The sequence below is a fragment of the Podarcis melisellensis genome (genome assembly GCF_964234715.1).
Source record: "Podarcis melisellensis genome assembly, chromosome: 3".
In the NCBI taxonomy this organism is placed as follows: domain Eukaryota; kingdom Metazoa; phylum Chordata; class Lepidosauria; order Squamata; family Lacertidae; genus Podarcis; species Podarcis melisellensis.
In genome coordinates, this window is record NC_138530.1 from 87,175,049 (window position 1) to 87,189,340 (window position 14,292).

General features: G+C 42.9%; 1 protein-coding gene across 5 annotated transcripts in view; it reads left to right on the forward strand.

Moving 5' to 3' along the window:
* EYS (eyes shut homolog) overlaps positions 1 to 14,292 on the forward strand; it is a 567,790-nt gene that overhangs the window by 190,367 nt on the left and 363,131 nt on the right. For all 5 annotated transcript variants that reach the window (XM_081905892.1, XM_081905891.1, XM_081905893.1 and 2 more), the window contains 2 exons: positions 95 to 202; positions 1,072 to 1,217. In XM_081905892.1, the coding sequence (XP_081762018.1) occupies positions 95 to 202; positions 1,072 to 1,217 (254 nt within the window). The remainder of the gene's footprint in view (positions 1 to 94; positions 203 to 1,071; positions 1,218 to 14,292) is intronic.

Below are 14,292 nucleotides of genomic sequence, written 5' to 3' on the forward strand. Positions count from 1 at the left end.
TATGCTTCCCCCCCCCCACACCCATTTCATTCTCTTTCTTTATTTGGATGTTAAAGATTCTTTGTAGCTCACTAGATGTCATTCTTCTCTCCAGGTGCTTCTGCAGAGATGGCTTTTCTGGGACATTGTGTGAAGTGGAGATTAATGAGTGTGCCTCAAATCCCTGTGCAAACAGTGGAACATGCATAGATCTTATAAACAGGTTTGTGAGTGAATCAAGTTTTTTAAAAATAGAATAAAAATTGCCCTGCTTTTCAATTGACTGTTGATGTAGAACTGCATGAACAAAAATAGGTAGGAAGCTAGATTCACCTTTCACTACATACTTAAAGTCTGGCTTTATAAAGGGATTATAGTAAGAGGTGTACAATCTCTGGTGCTAGGCAGCCATTAAATTTCCAAAGTGCTCTGCTAGTAAGAATGGAAGGAGAATCAGGAATTGGGCAGGTCCAATCCAATAGAGCTTTTCCCACATTGGAATTTCTGAGTCGCTTGTGAATGATGCAAATTTATATTGAAAAGTATGTACAGTATATTATATGTATAATACGCATAACAGTCAAGCTCTCTGTGTTACTTATAAGATTATGCTACATACAGAATATAATTTAAATAAGTATTACTACAAAATACAAAATTAATACCAAAGTTGTAGACATCTTTTTGTTTTGTTACTTTAGGACATCTAGAATCTATATTCCTATAATATGGATACAATATTATACACATAATGGTGCATATAATACTAGCAAGAGCTGTTACAATCAGCCTAGGACAGAAAAGCACAGATACTTCATGCATTCCTTTTCAGGACCATACTCACTCTGCCTAGCAATGTGTTATCGAAATATTATAGCTCCTATGAATATTGGGTGTGGAGTGAGTGCTTTTAGAAATGAATTCTGTGGTGGTGGTGGGGAATCAAAAATGTGGAGGGGGGCATCATTGTGATTATATTGATGTGGATGTGGTACGCATGACACTTAGATATAATGGGCAGCTTGATCTAGTATAAAAGTGATATTGTTCATTGCTCTCCACTGAAGTTATTCCTTATCCGCATCATAATAGGTTCCTTTGCCACTGCCCAACTGGTTACTATGGGTCGCTCTGTGAGCTGGATGTGGATGAATGTGAAATTATTCCTTGCTTGCATGGAGGAAGCTGCTTCAACAAGCCTGGCGGCTATCAATGTGTCTGTGCTCCTGGTTTCACAGGTATAGTGCATTTGGAGAACGCTGTGGAAGCAAAGCAAAACCACACTGTAACATCTTGAGAATTGTATTGGCGTAAACAAGGTTTGCCACTACATCAAAGATGAGCAAAAGAGGTCACAAGCATATTGGAATACAAATCAATGTTTACCCTAGTGATTGTTGGATCTGCATCTTGTTAAGTACCTCTGGACCTTATTTACGTCATTTCTGATTTATTGGTTCCTTACCAATCCAGATATTTAGCTGAATTACATTAAAAGAGAGGTTACACAGAGCAGAGCAAAAATCAATATTGTGTGAATTCAGCCAAGAAAAAATAATTATTAGTATAGCTACTGAATAAGTTTTGCAAATACATATATCACAGCCTCCTTTTCAGTTGTGTCAGTTTTTATCACAGTCACAGTTCAGATACCTAGTGAATCAACATAAATCCTGGCATATGTAAAATAAATAATTCAGAATCTAGCATTTCAAAACAACATTCCTTTACATTGGAATTGCTAATTACTGAACATTTGACTTCCTTAAAATGGACTATTGAAAATTTTGATCGGGTAGTGATCTTTAAATTTACACCCAGAATTAATGAATTATTTACTGAGATTCACAAATGCATCATAGTAATAACTTAAGTGTTCATATATAATGGATCGTATATAATTAATGGTTTAGAAATAATTACTACAAATGCATATAAAATAGTGCAGTTAATATACAATGAAAATAGTATAAGCATAGCATCATCGCAAAGAGACCAAGGTCATTCCCCTGCTTAAATGTTGCCTCTACCATTAACTCACCATGAGGCCTTCAACAAGCTACTTAGATCTTCCACCTCTTGTCTCAGTCCCAAGGGGTTCTTCCCATGTTGACCAGAGCTTTACAAACACTGTGCCTGGGCTTGACTCCAGTGAAGCTCTGACTTCAGACTCAAGTCTCTTCTCACAGGTCTGAAGTCATAATGAACGTGCGTGGAGAGAGAACAGACCAAGGGCTGCTCACTCTCAGGAGCAAAGGGGAAGTTGTCCTTTCTACACCCAGCCAGTGGAGACTATGTGCTGGTCTTCACCAGTGCCCTCTTCACTTTAATGTTCTCAGTGTTACCTGCATTGCATTGAGGCTGGCAAACAGCACAGGGGGAATTGTGAGGAAACTGGTTCCGGGGTAGTACATATATTTTACATTCTAAAGGTTCAATATTTGACATTTCCAGGTAGGCCTTGGAAATACTTCCTACCTGAAACCGCTGAGAGCTGCTGCTGGACTGTGTAGACAGTGCTGTGCTAAATGGGCCAATGGTTTGGCTCAATACTGTGTAATGCACCATCCTATGTTCCCTTGTGTGGAGAATTGTTGTTGTTGTTGTCAAGGGGAATGGAACCAGAGAGCCAAAATAGGTTAGGCAAGGTTGGTTGGGACTAGAGAAAGCAGACTGGGCCAGGTTCAGAATTTGACCACGTGTCTTCAGGTCACGATCTAGGCCTTAGTTTTCATGCTTCCACCAGGACATAGTATTGAGGGAGTGTTCTAACTCTTTCAATTGAAAATACACATTTCTGTTACAAGTAACAGAATTTACCATGCTGTACATCCAGTGATCCACACACAGCCCACTCGCCATTGTGTAGCCTTAATCAGCACAAAGGCAATTATTATCATTATCATTACCCCATCCATCTGACAGGGTTGCTCCAGCCACTCTGGGTGGCTTCCAACATATATAAAAATATAAAAAGATGGAACACATTAAAAAATGTCCCTATCAGATGTCAAGGAGCTAAGTAATTATACAACATTTAGATGTCATCTAAAGGTTGTATAGTTACTTAGCTCCTTGACATCTGATGGGAGGGCATTCCACATGGCGGGTGCCACTATCAAGAAGGCCCTCTGTCTGGTTCCCTGTAACTTACTTTTTGTCATGAGGGAACTGCCAGAAGGTCCTCAGTGCTTGATCTCAGTTTCCGGACTAAATGACGGGGGTGGAGACACTGCTTCAGGTATCGTACCTCCTATTGGGTTTGGTATATGGCAGTTAGTATATAAGTTAAAGAATGTGGTATTCAGCTTAGTGGGTCTATTCAGATCTGTTCTAATTGCATGTGTACTAACTATTAATCATAAGACAGAGGCATATGTGATTTCTTTGTGTTTGAATTCATTTTTGGGTCTGTTAACCATATTGTTTTGATAAGGTTTCTAGCCAGTTCCCTTTTTGATTGCCACTGTAAGTATTCGTTCCTAAACAGCAGTTGATGTTGTTATTGAGTTCTAGTTTTTATTGCTTGTAACAAATTATGTAAAGCTTGTTATACCCAGAATGCAAAATGTTCTCATTTGCCGGCCTGAAAAAAGAAAAGAAAAACTATTTGAAGTAAGTTATAAGCTATCAGCCTGCGAGCAGAGGTGAGTTCACAATTCCCATCATGCAGCAGGCTGACGTTTGGCGTTGGATACAATTTATCGACCGCTTGAAAATTTGAGAAACATGTATTTTTAGAAATGTACTATATAGCTATGATGATACATGACTACTTTCTGTGTTTTATTGGCTTTATGTCACCTAATTCATAGGAAACGAAAACATATTGTTTGCGAGAGTGCCAACCTTCTCCGTTTTGGATAATGAAAAAGACAATTTAAAAAGTCAATATGTCAGCAGTTTAAAGGCACTGAATTTATGGGGATATAACCAGGCAATATATTTAGCTGATTAAAAAGCAAATACATTTCCAACTGCCTTGTCCCATATACAGTGTGTGTGTGTGTGTGTGTGTGTGTGTGTGTGTGTGTGTGAAGTGTTAAAGGTAAAGGTACCCCTGCCCGTACGGGCCAGTCTTGCCAGACTCTGGGGTTGTGCGCCCATCTCACTCAAGAGGCCAGGGGCCAGTGCTGTCCGAAGACACTTCCGGGTCACGTGGCCAGCGTGACATCGCTGCTCTGGCGAGCCAGAGCTGCACAAGGAAACGCTGTTTACCTTCCCGCTAGAAAGCGGTCCCTATTTATCTACTTGTACCCGAGGGTGCTTTCGAACTGCTAGGTTGGCAGGCGCTGGGACTGAGCAGCGGGAGCGCACCCTGCCGCGGGGATTCGAACCGCCGACCTTTCGATTGGCAAGCCCTAGGCACTGAGGCTTTAACCCACAGCGCCACCCGCGTCCCTGTGTGAAGTGTTACATGTTGCCATAAAACCATAAACAATTCAGGACAGTCGTTTTTACCCTTGCTTTGCATGCCTGTTGACTAGCATGTCTCATTCAATGCGCAAAGCCCTGAATCTTCCTCCTCTAGGGGCAGGAGCATTGGGGGCAGGGCTGATGGGGGTGGGCCTGCTCTCCTCTACGCACACTCATTCCTCATTTCCTGAAGGAGTCTCTGGATACGTTCCTTGTGGCCAGTTCTTTTGCTGCATAGAGTCATGGGGGAAAGACAGCACACCCTCTTTGAATTCTGTGGTTTTTACATATGAAGACATAATAACAATCATCTGTTCCTTAGCAGGTCTTAAAATAAGGTAAATACAACCTCAGATGAAAAACAACACATGATATATTACACTGTGTCATGAATAGAAATAAAGCCAAAATGGAAAAGCCATGTGTGAAAAACTAAGTACACCTTATGATCCGATAGCTTGTAGAACCACCTTTAGCAGCAATAGCATGAAGTAATTGTTTCCTGTAGGACTTTATCCATATCTCACGTCGTTGTAGATGAATTTGGGCCCACTCTTTTTTGTAACAGTGCTTCAGTTCATTGAATTTGCTGGCATTTGTTTATACACAGCTCTCTTGCATAACCCAATGTTGCATGACCCAATTTTAGTCAAGCTTCAGCTGTTGGGCAGATGACCACACATTTGACTGTAGAATACTTTGGTATACAGAGGAGTTTGTGGGTGAATCAATGACCACTAGGTTCCCAGGTCCTGTGGCTGCAAAACAAGCCCAAATCATCACCCTTCCACCACTGTACTTGACAGCTGGTATGAGGTGCTTGTGCTGATATGCTGTGTTTGGTTTTTGCTAAACATGGCTGTGAAATATGGCCAAACATTTCCACTTTGGTCTCATCTGTCCAAAGGACACTGTTCCAGAAGTCTTGTGCTTTGTTCAGGTGCAACTTTGCAAACCAAAGCCATGCTGCCGTGTTCTTTTTAGAGAGACGAGGCTTTCTCCTGGAATCCCTTCCAAAGAAACCATATTTGTTCAGTCTTTTTCTAATTGTACTGTCATGAACTTTAACATTTAACATGGTAACTGAGGCCTGTAGAGCCTGAGATGTAACACTTGGGGTTTTGTTGCAGTTTCTCTGAGCATTGCACGGTCTGACCTTGGGGTGAATTTTCTGGGACGACCACTCCTGAGAAGACTGGCAACTGTCTTGAATGTTTTCCATTTTAAAATCATCTTTCTCACTGTAGAATGATGGACTTAAAATTGGTTGGAGATAGCCTTAGAACCCAGTTTCATGGGCAGCAGCACTTGCTTCTCTAAAAGCATTGTCGTCTTTTCTCCTTGGCATTGTGTTAAAACACACCTGAATTCTCCAGACCAGCAAACTGCTACAACTTCAGCTTTTATAGAGGTGGACACACTTGCTGATTATCAGTTAAGCAAAGGCATTTGATTAGCAGCCCCTGTCTGTTACTTAACCTCTTAATTTCTATGGAACAACTAAGGGTGTAGTTAGCTTTTCACATATGATTTCTCCATCTTGGCTTTATTTCTGTTAAATAAATCATGACACGGTATAATATGTCATGTGGTGTTGTTCATTTGCGTGTCGAGGTCCCCAGGTCCACCCCAATAACTCACACATCACACAGAATTTTTTGTTTAAGATTTTTGGCAATAATTTTGGCCACAACTTTATTAAAATACAAATTTGTGAGTGGTTGCTTAGGCATTGGTTGCGACTATCTGCCCCCACCAAGGGGGACAGACTGACATTCCGCACGATGCGAAAGTCAGAATGGGGGAATACACTTGGGGGTTACGCGGAGCAGGGAACCTGCCCTCACCCCAAATGCAACCAGGAGCTCATTGCTATGGCCCGAGCCCCCTTGACAGAGTGGACAAGCAATAGTTAGCCCTCAATTCCTTTAACGGAATCCCTTGCAGCAGCAGCATTAGAGGGGCAGGCACAGCCAATCCATGCCCCTCAACCAACCAAACCATAAACCAATGCCTAACCGCAACCTTACAAGTTGTGACGATTTGCTACGCAGTAGGCAAAAACCAAATGGCCCCAGCCAATCAGCCAGATGGACAAAATTCCTACCAGGCCCCCGCTCCAAAGCAGACGACCCCATGACAGGCATAGCAAGGTCAAAGCGAACAACCCTATTCTAGGGAGGGAGGGACGGGCAATCCGATGCACGGGCGAAAAGAGGAAGCCCTAGCCTCGTGCAAGGAGTTTTAGTATTTCTGGCTGTCAATCAATAAATGGCAACATTAACTTCTTCCGAACAACAAGGGAAGCCCCAATCGCATCAGTGGCCAACGATCAGTTAGCCCGCCCCCAACTTTGGAGTGTCCTGGCAGCCCCCACCGCAACACGTGCTCTCCATGAAGGAGAACACGCTTTATAAGACTGTGCTAACTTCTCACATCGCTTCAGGATCTAGAGAAGGAGTGTCCTGGCGGCCCCCACCGCAAAACGTGCTCTCCATGAAGGAGAACACGCTTTACCTAATTTTAAGGCCTGCTAAGGAACAAGTGATAACTATTATGTCCTGATATGTAAAACCACAGAATTCAAAGAGGGTGCATTTTATTTTTGTCATGACTGTACATTGCTAAAGTTGATGGTGCAAAAGTTGCAATTAGTAAAGTTGCAGCTTGTTAGTGAAGATGACAACTAGACTGCCTTTCTTTAAATGTTACTATCTGTAAAAGCTTTAAAGCAAGAAAAGTGCATATCTATGCCCTTTCAGAAGGGAAAGAGCATATTGTTTACTATCCATACCCATAATTAAGACAGTCATCTATGATTGTTTAGTCAAGTGTGCTTTGGTTACCTGCCAAGACTAATCAAATACGCTGAAAGTGATTAAGACTCTAACTTAAATCCACAAACCCACATAAAGTTTTGTGATGGAGATTAATCCTACAGTGCATAGTCACAGTGGGGAGTCATTCTTGATGTGAAAAAGTTTCTTCCTGGTGCACGTAGGTATCCAAAGTATAATCCTTATCTGCATTTTTCCATATTTCTGGAGCTCAAAAGAGACACAGTGTCTTTAAGTGTGCATTGCAGAGCTTATTTCCCTTATCAGCTCATCATAATGATTTCACAGTGGTTATATGCTAATGGTTTTCTCCAGCTTATTGTGGGCTGTTATATTCCAGGACAGGAAAACCAATTGACAAAGGAGGGAAGTGACAACAAGAATGAGAAGAAGTTTCAGAGAAAAGTCAGATTTAGAGTAATGAGTCAAAGATGGAAGTACAATTTAGACAAAGTCATTTCCTTCATTGCTGGATATCAGGGCACATGTGGGTCTAGCTCTTTTAAATGAGGATGTGTTCCATGAAAGACCACTTAACAGTCTCAGTAACCAAGCTCTGTAACCAACCAAGAACATAGCATCAGAAGAGCTTTACTGGGGCTGAGCAACGTCTGTCTAACAGTCCAGCCTACCTCCAGGGTTGGCCAACCAGATGCATCTGCATCATCTTCATGTAGGACAGGGAAGGTGAACCTGTAGCCTTCCAGCTGCTGATGGACTACAGCTCCCACCATTCCTGACTATGAGCCATGCTGGCTGGGGTTGATGGGAGTTGGAGTTCAACAGGATGACAGGCTTCCCATAGCAGAAGTAGAACAGAAAGGCAACAGGACTCCCCTGTTCTTTGTCCCCAGCACCTAGAGCACAAACTGGACATAAAGACTGTGCTCTTGCAATGCGGTTCTGCACATGCAAGCGGATTCCTTATTGTCGGCCACAGAGAGGATAATACTGTTGCATTCTAATGCTATTGTTCAATTTATTGTGCTTGTACTGTATCCATGTGGCTCAGGATGGTTTTCAGGGAGTATAACGAAATACGACTGAAAGGCAAAAGTTATGCCAGGGATAAACTGTTTTTAAGTGGTGTTTTAGTATAAGCAAAATGTTAATGATATACCCAAAGACCATTTTGTTAATTGAAGTTGCTGTTTCTTAGGGTTCTATTTCAGCTTGTTTTTTGTCTTTCTCAAGGAAAGTTACTTTTTCTTACTGGCTCATTATCAATCTATATACTAATTGATATAAATTCATATTCAGTGTGGTCAGGTAGAATAAGTTGCTCTTGTGCTGTCTGGCAAATACAAGGGGGATGAATGCCATGTTAATAATATGCTGTTCTGCAGGTGGCGCTGTGGGTTAAAGCCTCAGTGCCTAGGACTTGCCGATCGAAAGGTCGGCGGTTCGAATCCCTGTGGCGGGGTGCGCTCCCGCTGCTCGGTCCCAGCGCCTGCCAACCTAGCAGTTCGAAAGCACCTCCGGGTGCAAGTAGATAAATAGGGACCGCTTACCAGCGGGAAGGTAAACGGCGTTTCCGTGTGCGGCTCTGGCTCGCCAGATGCAGCTTTGTCACGCTGGCCACGTGACCCGGAAGTGTCTCCGGACAGCGCTGGCCCCTGGCCTCTTGAGTGAGATGGGCGCACAACCCCAGAGTCTGTCAAGACTGGCCCGTACGGGCAGGGGTACCTTTACCTTTACCTTATTCCATTCAAAAATGTAGGACCAAATTATTCAGAAACTGATACACACAAGATTTTATTACGTATTTGTACTTCAGTGGATTTGTTCATTATTGATGCAGTTTTAACACTCAGGGAAGTGAAACAGGAACTTGGCGAAATTGCTTCTGAGCCTACATTGGACATCAAGAATTGGGCTGCTGTAATGCAATCAGGCAAAGGAGGCCACACACCTGATCACCAGTATTGTTATATCATGTTTCACAGGACACTGATGACTTCTGACAACCTAGGAATAATGTAAACCTTAAGAGAGCATGCATTCTTTCTTTGGAATGCTGCTGTTTCAGGAGGATATTATGAAGAATAGATGAACAGTTTTAGCAGGACATGTATTGCTGAAGTGACGTTGGGTACCTATTGACCACTTTGCCAGTTGGCCTATGTACCATAATGTTCTGCTACTGTCCAAAGAAATAGACCCTGAGGTCTGTTCCAGGAAAGTGTTATTGCAGAATGATGAAATTCCTTTTAGATATTAATCATACCTGCAGTGTAATATCTTTCATTCCATAGATCACAGTAATTTCTATTCCCTGTCATGGATCAAACCTGATTCTATTTTGTCTTTGTCACTGAACAAGAGATTGAATTGCAGTCTTTATTTTCCCATTTCTTCTGTCCATAAACCACCCTCTTGGCTTATTACTCCATCATGATCTCTGAATTTTTAGAAACCTTGCACGACTGTCTCCAGAATTTGACTCAACTGTCGCAGGAGCTGTCTCTAAATCAACTCACTGGAAGGTGTTAAACTGCAGTGGCATCACAAATAATGCCTTGGTGTGTTTGGATGTGCTTCTAGTAACTGCACTAAATTTGCCTTCATTTGCCACCTGTGGGGCCCTGAAGCCTCCAAACTAGCTCAAAAGAAGAAGGCATTTATCTGGGTCGTGACATTTATCTGTTTTTATACGTTGACAAAATAGAGATGGAGTTGCTGAAGTTCACTTCAGCAAATCAATGTCCACCGTATTTTGGACATTTAGTATAACCTGTATAAATCCCTTTATTTAAAATTGGTCACTATTCTGTAACTTACGTTCTTAAAATACAGTAATTATTGCCATTCAGCCTTGAACACGTCCAGTCTGGGGATTGCTTTTTCCAAATGAAATTTCTTTGCCATTTCTTGTTTTCCCCTGTGAATGTTGCTCCTAGACTACTCACTCACCCTCATGTCACTGTGCTAATCATTCACGACATCTTCTGCTTTAGGCCCACCTGCTTTCCTTTCAGTCAGCTGGAGCTAAATCTCTTCCCCAACCCGATTTAGCACACAAAAGACGACAACGAGGCTTTTATTATGGCAGTTGCATCTCACTCCTGGCTGTACGTGAGGGTTCCGGTTACGCTAGGGAAAGCACGCAGACATAAGACTAGTCATTGTGAAAAGGATAACACCGTCAAATCTCAGTGCCTGATATCTGTAAGCAGAAGTGTGCTGCTCTTCTGAATTTCTAATTGTGAGGCTTGCTTCTTGGGGCTTGACAAGGTTATTTTTGACACTCTGGTGATTCACCATTTCCAGCAGACTGAGTAACCACCACTAGAAGTGTGGGCCTGGTTATACATTGTGACTAACAAGAAAGGCATGAATTCATGTAACACCAAATTAGACATGAAATACTGTAATGCTGACAACCTGTAACCTTTACAGAGTGCCAGCTGTCATGCCGTTTAGAGCATGGCTTGTTCAGAAGGAACATCTCGCCCCTCTTGTCAAATTTTATCCTCTTTCCCCCACCCTTCTTAATATTAAAGAGGGTGGGCATAACTAGCTCACAGTGCTTCTCATTACATGTGGCATTTTCACTGAGGGAAGGAATGTAGGCTACAGTGCTGATACCAATGTGTGGCTAATGTGGGTTTGCAGTTTGCTGCAATCCACCCATAATGGCATGCCTAATCAGTGCCCTAGCGGGAAATGTGGACCTGCCCGCCCATCCATCATGCAAGGCAACTGCGTCGCTCTTATCACAACAAATGAGCCCTTGTTTCCCTTTTTTGCACTAAGCTCAGTGACAAAATGTTCCGTTGACAAATTCTTCTGGCATTTCTGAAGTTTGGTCTCCTGCTATCAGTGGGCTATTGTCAGGAGTGCGTGCAGGAGCCAGGCCCTGAGACCGATAGGGCTTCACAGGACTGGGGCTTTCCTAAGTTTGTTATTTAGGCGCGCGCGCACAGGTGAGGCCAATTGGTAACTCACAGCACCTGGTGGCAAGAGCCGGGAAGGGATATAAAGTCAGCATTTCCCTTTGGCTCTTTGCCACAACACGTTTCCTGCCTTGCTGCATTTGGCTTCTTGACTCCTTGCTTCCTGATCCTCGGACCCTTGGATTCTTGACTTCCTGGTTTTCTGACCCTCGGCTTCCTGACTCCTGGCTTCCAGACTCTCGTTCCTGCTCCCACCCTGCCGTCTTGCCCCCGGTCCTGACGTCCTCCGCCAGGACTTTGACCTCCTGTAAACCAGACCGTGACAGCTATATATATATAGTAACCAAGTTTGGATATTCCTGATACCACATTCTTATGTTAGCTTCATTGTCACATCCTGCCATCTGCAATAATCTCTTTACTTGCAAAATGCCTGTCATAATGGCAGTGGGAGAAAGGCCCGCGATATGCCACATAAAGCACATTGCAGTAATCCAATCTAGATACCAAAGTGGTGCCCCATAGCTATTTTCAGAAAATGACCTTGGAAATAGGACTGGAACCACTGGAACACAATGCCTCCAACCTCCACCTCCTTGAAGATGCTCCAGAAGGATACCATGGTCAAGAGTACTAAAAGCCACTGAGAAAGCAAGGAGGATAAGCAGGGCCACACACTCCTTCTCTTTCTCCTGATAAAAATAATCCACTAGGGTGACTAAGGCAGTTTTAGTGCTGTGGCCAGACCTGAAGGCAAACTGGAATGGATCCATTTAATGAGTTTCTTCCAAGCATGCCTGAAGCTGGACAGCCACCAGCTTCTTGAGCACCATGTCCCACTAGGCTACCCTGTCCCACCCCCTGGTCACCCAGGCATAGGTATAACATTCAAATATACACATAAAACTCATTGCTCATTGAATAGACCCAAATGGCATGATGGCACTGCGATCCAAACCCTAGCCAGCAAAATGAAAGGCTTAAGAGAGAATTTGCAGCCCTGACACTCATGCAAGGTGAGGAGGAAGGGAGGAGCAGGGAAATTTCTGACCCCGCCTAGGTCTAGTGCAGCGCCGGTTCTGGTCTCATCAAGTGGTAGCAATGGAGTCAGCTGAGGGCTTCTTGCCGACTGCCTTGAAGGGGTAGGGAGAGGAGCACACCTGCAGGTGAAATAATGTTCTGTACTAGACTCCACAGGTGGATGCTGGGCTGCGTGGAGGAATGACTACAGCCTAGCATAAAGGGGAGTTGGCTAGCAGCCTCAGTTTTCAGATTTTGAGAGGAAATTGATTGTGCCAATTGAATTTATCATATATCCATTGTGGATTGTCTAGGGGTGCAACAGGCACATTCAGTAGTTGGAGCAGGAAGATGTCATCTTACTTCCACCCTGATATGTAGGAAGAAGTTAGAGGAGAGTATTGCCTAAACCACTAGGTGGACAAGTTCAGTAGCTCTCGTTAGTTGATTATAACAGTTTCTTTAAAAAATGGTTCAGCTGCTTTCTTTAGCATAGCAGTGCCTCTAAACCTCCAGAACTTCCATGTGAAAGTTGCTAAAAGAGAATCTTCCCATGGTTCTTCTGTAACATCCTATTACAAAATAGGTAAACAACACTAAGACGTATTTTTATTTTGCTGCAAAATGAGCATATTCTAGTGAATAAGTAAATTGGATGTAATTTAGTATAATGATCAGTTTTCTGAAGATCATTTCCCTGATTGCTGAGTTAATCATGTCCCTTTTCATAATCTTAGTAAATTGGGGTGGCGAGATTTTGGTGAAAGCACCTGGGCACCTCTCACATAAAATGTATTTATTCCTACGGGGGGGGGGGAATTCCTATAGCAAGAACAATGTATATTGATGATGTATTAGGGGGGGGGAACGACACACTCAGCATGGTATAGCCATTACTGTCATTGTCATTGTCATCATTTATTAGAAAAGAAAAGTTTTTAAAAGTGATTTGACAAGATAAAAACAGAACGAACAAAAACATTTTTAAGCCAGTTGTTTTTTTTAAATGAACATTTCAAAATACACAAAATGCTCACCCTGTGGCATTTCCAATTAGGAAATGTCTAAAAAGGGTAAAGGGACCCCTGACAGTTTAGTCCAGCTGCAGACGACTCTGGGGTTGCGGCACTCATCTCGCTTTACAGGCCAAGGGAGCCAGTATTTGTCCGCAGTTTTTCCAGGTCATGTGGCCAGCATGACTAAGGTGCTTCTGGCGCAACGGAACACTGAAACCAGAGCAGTGCACAGAAACGCCATTTACCTTCCTGCTGGAGTGGTACCTATTTATCTACTTTTTGTCTGCCACCCCCTTAAAGATGAGTGGCACAGTAGGAGGCAACTTGATTACCAAAGCCTGAGCAGACTAAAAGGTCTTAGCCTGGCACTTAAAGATTGACAATGGCACCAAGAACATCTCCCTTGAGAGAGCACTTCGCAGACAAGGAGCAACCACTGAAGATACCTGTTCTAGTGTGGTCAACCTCTACACCTCCCACGGGTGGGGCACATTATATGATTCAGGTGGATTTGTTGAACACTGTTGTTGTTTTCCTGTTTTTGTTACTTAGCAAGTATGAGAGCACATCTACATGCTGCTGCATCAGCAAAGGAGCACTCAGAACACGTGTGGCAGCAACAAATATTAGGAAAGCAAATGTTGAGGCAGGAGAAGAACAAAGGTGAAGACAGGTTTCCTGCTAATGACTGAAAGCAGTCATTTTATGTGATTGCCCAAGGAATGCTGTGCTTTCATTTGTATAACAGACCTCCAATGGAACTCCCCCTCTTCCTCTCCTGCCACCTGCTGGCCCCCTGTGCAAATAGCCTCGAAATTTATTCCAACAGGGTTAGGAAACCCTCCGGAGCAGATTTTGGGGCACGCATGGGCTAAGGGGAAGGGGAAGTCCAATCAAATAGGTGGAAATCTGCTTGTGCAATGTTGGATACACTCCTGTGTCTTTTAGTGTGTGGCTTTAACTAAAAATATTTTTAAAAATTGGCAAACCTACTTAATGTTGCCCAGTTTTGCAATGGGCCTTTTCAACCAAAAGTGACTTTGAAATAAATACACCCCCCCCAAAAAAAAAGTGCATAAAAGGCATATACTAGTGAATATAGTATTTTTAAAGCATGTATTATGGTTT